Source organism: Alosa alosa, chromosome 8, assembly GCF_017589495.1.
Source record: "Alosa alosa isolate M-15738 ecotype Scorff River chromosome 8, AALO_Geno_1.1, whole genome shotgun sequence".
Lineage (NCBI taxonomy): Eukaryota > Metazoa > Chordata > Actinopteri > Clupeiformes > Clupeidae > Alosa > Alosa alosa.
The window spans coordinates 22692605-22702604 of NC_063196.1; the positions used below are offsets into that span (position 1 = coordinate 22692605).

General features: G+C 42.2%; 2 protein-coding genes across 2 annotated transcripts in view; one reads left to right on the forward strand and one right to left on the reverse strand.

Moving 5' to 3' along the window:
• sh3bgrl2 (SH3 domain binding glutamate-rich protein like 2) overlaps window positions 1-2853 on the reverse strand; it is a 17280-nt gene extending 14427 nt beyond the window's left edge. Inside the window, exon 1 of the mRNA XM_048251356.1 lies at window positions 2613-2853. Coding sequence (XP_048107313.1) covers window positions 2613-2657 — 45 coding nt within the window. The 5' untranslated portion in view covers window positions 2658-2853. The remainder of the gene's footprint in view (window positions 1-2612) is intronic.
• A 5149-nt stretch (window positions 2854-8002) lies between these two features.
• lca5 (lebercilin LCA5) overlaps window positions 8003-10000 on the forward strand; it is a gene marked incomplete at its 5' end in the record, with an annotated part of 28177 nt that continues 26179 nt past the window's right edge. The window contains 1 exon segment of the mRNA XM_048249676.1: window positions 8003-8312. Coding sequence (XP_048105633.1) covers window positions 8003-8312 — 310 coding nt within the window.

Here is a 10000-nt window from a genome sequence, read left to right on the forward strand (position 1 = left end):
GCATTCACATCTGTCATCTGTGTGTTTGAGTATTTTCATCTGTCATCTGTGTGTTTCAGTCTTTTCCTTAAAAGGTTTTCATGCTTGTGTCACATCTAGGCACCTGCAGCTCAACAGAGTTTTATCTCTATTTCATGCAGTTTAATTAATTCCTTAAGGTGAAGATTAACAAGATTTAAAAACACGGCCCACACAGTGCATGGTGTGAGTGTGTGTGTGTGTGTGTGTGTGTGTGTGTGTGTGTGAGTGTGTGTGTGTGTGTGTGTGTGAGTGTGAGTGTGTGTGTGTGTGTGTGTGTGTGTGTGTGTGTGTGTGTGTGTGTGTGTGTGTGTGTGTGTGTGTGTGTGTGTGTGTGTGTTGCCTGGACACTGAGGGCATCTGGGCAGATGTTAAGTAAGGATTCTCCTGGCATTACCCAGCCTGCACTGAACATGCCCAGTGGCTTCACTGTCTTACAGTAACAGCAGGACCGAGGGGCACGGATGGGCAGACAGACATGTGCAACGATTGTTAGACAGACAGACAGACAGACAGACAGACAGACAGATAGATAGATAGATAGATAGATAGATAGATAGATAGATAGATAGATAGTGTGCAAGAGAGAGTGAGAGAGAGAGAAAGTAAGAAAAGAAAAGAGACAGTGTATGTGAGAGAGACATTGACATTATGCACAACCAAGAGTCCAGATAAAAAATGATCAAAGAGAGAGGAGATTATCAAATATTGTGGGTAATTCTCACCTCATCTGAAATGACCATAAGCCTCTCGATAATCTCAGTGCTGCTCATTTCATGGTGTATGTATGGTTGTGTGTTTGTGTGTGTGTGTGTGTGTGTGTGTGTGTGTGTTGCTCATTTCTAGGATTAGAATCAGTCAGCCGTTTGTGTAACAGAACAGCTGTGTGACTAAGAACACACCCATCTGTCTACTTCTGTGTAATTAGTAGAGAGGTGTGTGTGTGTGTGTGTGTGTGTGTGTGTGTGTCTCTTCTGCTTCAACCACCAGATTTTGCTTTTTTTAAGACAGACAGATAGATAGATAGATAGATAGATAGATAGATAGATAGATAGATATAGATAGATATACTGTATAGATAGAGTTTGCCACACAACAATGTGGGTGGTAATTGTTTACAGAAAGTAGCCCTCAAACCAAAAAGTGAGAAAAGAAAGAAAAATTAAACAGAATAAAATATAAATACATAAATGAATAATTAAATAAATAAATAAATAAATAAATAAATAGTTCAGATCAGTTCTGTCTTCGTGTGTGTGTGCGTGAAACTACTGCATACTGGGCTCAACTCTAAAAATAACTCTTTCTGTAAACAAGAATGAATTTAGTTTGAAAATGGCGATGTGGGAAATCTCAGCCTTGGCCAAGCCATTACCTAAGGCTCTCATTATTCCTCCACTTTAAGCGCGAGGCACTGTTATCATCACGACCAAACACGGTCTGAAGTACTATACACCGTGCACACACACCCCTCCTTACAGAACGCGCGCGCGCACATACACACACCTTCTCAATACACAATATTCAGAATGGTATGTAGTGCACTAGCCCAGTGCACAAAGCATTTGGATTAATGATTGTCATGTCTCCGACCGAAACGGCATTAAAGTAGATATCAGAAACATGAAATGTTTACTCTGTCTCTTTATCAGTCGTGCATGTGCTGACGCCCTGACATATCTACCTTCATCACACTTGCTGCGCATGTCTTTGCCCCATCTTTTCACACTTTGTCAGATTGAGTATCAGACTCCATACAACTCGTTTTTACGCGTATTTACTCAGGCATGATTGTTGCTCCTCAATTTGGCATGCTTTAAATAAAGGCGTGTGACAGAATGAATAACCGCTGTATGTTCTACACGTCAGCAAGCAAACTACATCGGACATGCACTTTGAACCTTCATGGTTTCTGCTGCCGTGATTCACAATATAGATAGCATTGACACAGTCAGACTATGTGAACAGGCTAGAGACGTCAGAGGTCTATCTGGAAGTCAAGTGTAAGGGAATTCTTATTACGCGTGATTGGTAAACATGATATATATTAATATGACTTGCCTTGAAAATTTAGTAGGATGAGACAACAATGCTGCATACATACAATCTGAACATAATGCCACGCACTAATGTGTGTGGTGTTTACAATTGTAAAACAAATGTTTTAAGAGTCAAAATCCGAAAATGTGGATGTGTATATGTGCGTGTGAGTGTCACCCGCACGAATGTTTTCAGTTCAAAAGAAGTAGCCTAATTCATAAGCAAGATCAGGATACCTCAAATATAACGCAGAAACACCTTAATATGATTTGACCATCGCGACCAAGTCTATCCCTCTCTTTTAAAGTTTGCATAAGCCTGACAGATACATGCAAAATATTTCTGATCTGCACGACTCCGCACGAGCGAGCTGCCCATGTCCACGCAGGGAAGTTACATAAACAACTGTTCTCTGTTCCCATGGTCAGCAGTCGTGAACGGATACAGTGCAGCCTTCATGACTGCGCAAGTTTGGTTTTTCACTCTCCCTTTCAGTGGATGCTACTCAGAAATTACTACTCCCAAAAATCTGGATCAGTTCCCCTTCTACTCACCGCGACAGACCCGGAGGAAGAGGCGATGTATACCCTGATTACCATCCTATAATCCCCGTAGGAAGCAAGTGGCCCGTCGGTTCGTCACAGTTAGCCCACTCTCTTTCTCTATCTCTCTCTTGCAGTACTTTGACAGAGCCAGGAGACTATTGTCGACCTCCCCCGCCAAGAAGTGTTTGAAAATTACAAACGGAGGCGAGTCCTCGGTATTTATACTGCCATAATAACTGTGATCGCCTCTATCTCTAGGCATCACTCCCCCAACAGGCCCTCATTGGAATTACACCGTTTATCCCTGGACCAATTTGTGGCAATGAATCATGGGAAATGGCGTTCCTTAATGTTTTTTTGAAACACACATACTATCCTAACTTCATCCACTTTGAGTTAGCCTACATAAACGAAACAGGGAATTTAATGCCTGTAAACACATAGGCTAATCCATGCATGTTTCTGATCATAGAAATAATAATGTGATACGAGAGAGCTTTTATCGTGAACAACAAATCTTAATACTAACGAATGCAAATAGCCTATTTAAACAACCACGGGCAGATTTGTGTTATCGTCACTGTTACAAATGTATCCAAACAGTTCCCAATCATCAGAATAGAAAATAGAATGTAGCCATAATGTATCGAACAGGCGGAACTTTACGCAACAAGTGGTTTGGTTCGTGTTGCCATGGCGAAGCGTCTGTGACAGTCGGAGCAACCGAGGCGTGGATTCGATCTGTCTGCAAGAATGATTTCGGCGAGCTGGAGTTGACTGTAGTCCAGGCTGTCCCGTCGCAGCCACCCCACCTAGATTGTGGTCGTGTGTGTCGTCGAATTAAAGGCTTGCGAAATTAGTTACCCACCCTTAAGAAAGTTCCACGGCCATTTTCTACAAGGGGAGACAACAATGTTGCTAGCAAGCTAGCTCTTTGGGTAGCTGGGACAACAGTTGCTTTGCTAACTCCTGAATCATCCTTGCAATTTCCTCGCTTCAGGCGTCAACACACAGAAGACATGAATTCGTGGAAATGAACAGAAAGGTAGGTTCCACACTGGTGTCTGAATTCTGCTTCCAATTAGCCAATTGTTTGCTTGCTATCTGTACAGTGACAGCTGACAGAAACGTTATCCAGCAAGCTAATGCATCTTCGGGAAATCTACTCGAGCTGCCTGCCAGTAATGCAAGATGCATGATATGATTTTTTTTGTCCTGCAACTTGAATGTGAACAGTGTGGAGTGTCTGTTTAAGTAGCCTACCGACGTACACAACGTACAGTGTTATGATTGGAGATAGGTCAGTCGCTAACTAGCTTCTAGCTAAATATGGAATATGAGATTGCCTTCCACCTGTAGCTCACAAGTCAAAATGTCTTGTCGTTACATCTTCAGTAACTTTAACTGTTACTTCACTAGGCATAATCGTCTGACCAGGTGTGCGTGTTATCACTAGAGAAAAGATAACTGGGTAGATAGATACGGTTATCATCATTCGTCGTATGATTTGTTTGCTTTATTACCTAACTTGACGTTTATTGATAGCCGTGAGCTAACGTTTACATTAGGCCTAAGTACCACTGCTGTCGTCTTTGTTGGGCAGCCTCCCGTGGTGGCTTGCTTCATTTTTGTTGCTGTAGTTGTATGCAACAGGGCAGGAGAGATGACGTTTGTGGCTGATTCAGTCAGAGGGGCCGCATAAACTGCAGACTTGGTTGGAGAGACCCGCCAGAAACAGCAGGTCATCATTAGACCCCACACACCCCTCGTGACCTGAGTATGGCTCCTCTGTTGGCCAAGTCACCGTCTGATAGAAAGCAGAAGGCAGGTGGCAACGCATGTTCAGCAAGAGCCTGCATGCATCTCATCTGCGAGATCGCTAGGCCAGCCCTCTAAATCGTCTTAATCCTGAAATGTCAGCCACAGGCTACCAGTGCCAACTGAACATGTGCAGCCTGCCATTCTCTAGCTTGGTAGTGAGTGCTTTTGTCAGCCCAGTCTGAAACGTGTGTTCTTGGTATTTCCCCTTGCCAAAATCAACACAAAATGTTATGTTCTTGTTGTCTGATTATAAAATGAAGAAGTTTAACATTTCGCTCTGATCAATCTGTCTGAAAATACCTGTTTTGTGAGATTGCAGTGACCGTTTGATGCGTTTTTTTGTCTTTTTCAGCTCTGATAGGCATGAACCAATTCTCCACACTAGAGGATAAATATATCAGGGGTACGACAAGGGGGCATTTTGGCCTTGCACCACAAATCAGCTTCTTGACTTGGTGCAGCAACACAGAGCGGTGATATCGTGATTAGTGCTGTCAAAAGATTAAAAATTTTAATCGCGATTAATCGCTGAATTCCTATAGTTAATCACGATTAATCACATATTTTATCATATGGTTAAAATTCTATTATTGTGCATTTCTGAACTTTCCAGGAGTCCATATTAACAATAAAGCAATTATTGTGTATCTTGATTGGGATTCAAATGAAAGCAAAGCAAGTTACTTTATTAACTGAACTTTAAGACGTAGGTCTATTTGATTATTTCAAATCAAATTTCAAAAGATGTGCAGCAGACCTAAGGCAACACAATATTCTTCAGAAATTTAGCTGATATAAATGCACAAAATGTAGGCCTACACACATTATAAAGGGCATAACAAACAGAAAATATTATATTCATACTATATTCATTATCTTTGAGTTCAGTTGAAAATAAGGAAGTTTTCAACATGAGTGCATTGCCATTTTATAGGCCTACAGTCTATGGTGCACTGTCACTTGCCACACACATCAGCGCCGAAGTTTTTAACAGGCAAACACTGGATGAACAATGGATTTTATGGAGCAGCGTCGACCAAATATAACTGAATCGTGATTTACACGGCGCCAAAGTGCAATGTTGGTGTGTGGAGTTGTATTGAAAAGAATGGAATCTAATGTAAATGAATGTCGAAAGCAGAGTGCATCGCAAATAGTAGCAGCCAAAGAGGAATGTTGATAACAGAACAAGTGACGGTGAAAGAATCTTTGGCGGCACACATTTAATGCGTCAGCCTAGGCTAGGCTTCTCTTTGGCCGGCTCATAAGCCCAAACAAGTGTGTGCAGCATGCCTTTACGTAGCCTACTAACGGCGCATCATCATAAAGATACATTTAATCTGCATCACGCCCCATTTTAGAGGAAAACAAGTTAACAATATATCATTGATAGACAGCTAGTAATCACACGCTGACGTTACATCTATTTTTAATTCACAGGACATTCAATCATTTTACTAACACGGCAGTTATGAAGAATTATGTTTATGTAACTTACTCATGTCGAAACTATGTACATTACCAACCTAATTCGTTTGCAATACCCCATATTGAGAACAAATTTAGCATGTACACTTACCATAATATCCCATGCAAAATGGTTAGCTTGCTAGCTAGCTAACTGTGGAACTTCAGTATAACGTAGCCAATTATCTCACCTACTGTAGTTGTAGGAAATAGGCTACGTTCATATTACAGTGATAGAATGAATGTGTGACTTATGTTTAGTTACGACATGTTTATGTTATGACATGTAAAGTTAAGCTTGCTGAACTTAGTTATAGTCAGCCACGGGTAGTTTGACTGTGCCTATCGATACATTTGTGACACTCCTGTAAACTAGAAAGAGCAAACCATAGGAACATGGTCACATTAATCCCATAAACACACAGATAACTCTTACACCAACCTTATTTTGTGCCTTTTATTCACGTTTGTTTCAACATTTACTAAGTATAAGCCCTTTTCGCTCCCCACTTTGATGCAGCATAGGTTTCCATTATATCAGTCATCTTTTCCCTAAAAGGGGGCGTGTACGTGCAGCACATACAACATTCCATTCCATTTGTCAGTGCATATTGTTTAGTTTCGGTCTAGCTAAATCCAGTGTGGTGTTGTAGTTGTTCTAACGTTACTAGTTGTTGCAACAGCATGTGAAAAAACTACAAAGTTTGTTTAACCAAAAAGAATGTTAATCTCGCGTTAAAAAAATTGACGCCGTTAAAATAGGTTTACGTTAACGCCGTTAATAACGCGTTTAACTGACAGCACTAATCGTGATTTTTACAAATATTTGTTGAGATATTCATCCCTGTTTCTCCATAATTTGGGGCTCAGGGGAAAACACACAAACACACACACACACACAAACACACACACATGAAAGAGAGAGAGAGAAAAGAAAGACAAAAAGTAGGGAGGAGGGAGAGAGAGACCAGGAACGCTTTGTCCTGTTTCCAGCCGCATTGCATCATTGGTTGATATTGTTTTGTATTTGTGTCCATGGCGTCTGTGAAGAGAGATGAACAATTGGTTCCAGTCGCCAAACGAACACGGCCCTTAATGGATAAATCACCAAGGTAACAGTAACCAGAGCAAGACACTTAAGTCTCGCTTAGATTAGTGGTGATGGTGTTTGGGGTGCTGATGTTGAAGATGCATGTTCGACAAACACACACACACACACTGAGGTTGTTTCTGAGGCTGTTTCCAAGGCATGGGGACGGTATTTCAAGCAGGAAAGGTAGAAAGATGTCATGTTATAATGTAGGCTACTACGGGATTCACTTTTGTTGATATGTACTTTTTCATTTCAGCTGACCCACTTCTCGCGTGTATACTTGCAGCACAGGGGATGTTTACTTTTTGTGAGACATGACCTTTCTGTGCGTGTGTGTGTGTGTGTGTGTGTGTGTGTATGAGCAAGTTAGAGAGCACATACACACGCTAGTGTGTATAACTGAGTTGGTTTGGTTTTATGCACATATTCATACATGTGTTTTTATGTGCTTGTATATGAACAAATATGTACATGGGTGAGTGTACATATATGTGCGTGTGTGTGTGTGTGAGAGAGAGAAAGAGTGTAAATGTGTGTGCATGTGTCCATATGTAAGTGAGCCACGTGTGTGTGTTTGTGCGTGTGTGTGTTTGTGTGTGTGTGTGTGGGGGTGTGTTTAGTGTGCCAGAGCTCCCTAGTGCTTTAGGCGTAGGGGCCTAGAGTTGCTCTGAGGTGAGGAAATAGGAGCCAGATGGTGTGTGCTCATGTTAATGATTCATGTATCAGAAAACATACTGCAACTTCATCCTCTAAGGTGGTGCTCCCTGCCCCTCTGCCAACACTGGCAAACACACCCTCCATGCTGTTGTCTGATATGTGTGTGTGTGTGTGTGTGTGTGTGATCTCTCCTCTTCAGGAAGGGGAAAGCATGAATTCCCAGGGCATAACTCCGAACAATTCCGAGGACAATCGGGAGCTCGAGCTGAGCTGCCAGTCTCTGCGAGCCGCCGGAAGGAGTCGAGCGCCAGACGCCCGCGAAGGGGAAGGAGTCGGAGCGCTTCAGTGCCTCACTTGGCCGAAACGGGACAAGCGGTGGGAGGATTCCGACAGCTCGCCGGGGGACCATGACCACGACCATGACCTGGACCGGGAGTCCAGGCTGGATCGGGCCCGCACCAGAACCAAGGAGCCAGCGGATGTGGACCGGGATCGGGATCCTGATCGGGACCACGTGTCAGACAGGGAGGGGAGTAGCGGGTCGTTCTACTCGGAAGATTGCGACAAGCTGACGCCGTCTGAACGTTCCATCTCGCCGGGTTCTGCGTCTGCGAGTCCGCGGCGGCCAGCACCAGCCAGAAAAGTGTCCAGCAGCCCACTGCACAGAGCGGGTACACACACACGCACACACACGCACACACACACACACACACACACACATACTATAATACTTATAGACATAAACACACACACTTACAAACACTTATTCATATATACAGTACATTTACACATAAACACACAGACACAAGGTCCAATACACTCTCACACATACATCTGTCACTCACATACATACTGTACAGCGGGGAAAATAAGTATTGAACGCGTCAACATTTTTTTCAGTGAGTATACTTCCAGTGAGGCTATTCGCATGAAATTTTCACCGGACAGGTAATCCACACATATATAAAAACCCAAACATTAATGTCTAAAAGTAGTGTTATTAGTAAAAAAGTGGAATGGCACAGGGAAAAAGTATTGAACGCGCTAAGAAAAAGCAGTACACAAAGGCGAGGAATGACAAGGAACAAACTGGAATCTATAAGTAGTTAGAGAAATTATCCCTCCTGTCTGTGCAAATTGATATAAGCTGGGTTAGTACATACTGGTGGGCTATAAAAAGTTTTTTTGTTACCAAGGTGTCACACAAGAAACATTTCATGATGGGTAAAGGCAAAGAGCTCCCAAGACCTTTGCAACCTTATTGTTGCAAAACATATCAATGGAACTGGTTACAGATGCACTTCAAAACTTCAGAATCATCCAGCAAGCAGTATTGGAGCCATTATCTGCAAGTGGAAGAAACATCACTGCATCATCAACTGGCCATGCACAGAATCTCCTTGCAAGATTTCTGACCAGGAAGTCAGAAGGATAGTCAGAAGAGCCAAGGACCACTCTGAGAAAGCTCCAGAAAGATTTGGAGGCAGCAGGTACAATTGTTACAGAGAAAATCATAGGTAATGCACTCCACCGCCATGGCCTCTATGCACGCCATCCCATCCCATGACTCTATTGCTGAAGAAAAACATGTCAAAAGCTCGTTGAAAGTTTGCTACACAACATTTGAACAATCCTATGAAATACTGAGAGAATGTATTCTGGTCAGGCAAGAGCAACATTTTCAGATGTCATACTACACACCATATTTGGAGGAGAAATGGCACTATGCATCACCCTAAAAATACCATACCAACAGTGAGGTTTGGAGGTGGTGGCATCATGGTGTGGGCTGTTTTGCATCTCATGGTACTAAGAGATTTCATACAGTTGAAGGAATGATGAATGGAGTCATTTTGTTCTGGGAGAATCTTTACATTCACCAGGATGATGAGGATGAGACATGGCTAGACCTTCCAGCAGGACAATGATCCAAACCATTCAGCAAAGGAAGCTTCAATTGAACAGTTTTGGAAGTTAACTAAAGATCAGGTTTCACAAGAGGGACCCCTGAAATCTTTAATATTAAAGGACTATCTGTTTAAAAGAATGGGCCAAACTCACACCAGAATACTGTGACTGATTAGTTTCGTCATACAGGAAATGCCTTGAAGCTGTCATTACGAATAAAGGCTTTTCAACAAAGTATTTAAGAAATTTCAGCAGGCGTGTTCAATACTTTTTTCCTGTGTCATTCCACTTTATTACACATAACTCTACCTATGGACATTAATGTTTGGATTTTTTTATATGAGTGGATTATCTGAGTTAATACTAATGTCTGGTGAAAATGTCATGCAAATAGCCTCATTGGAAGTATACTTACTGAAAATGTTGACGTGTCCAATACTTATTTTCCCCC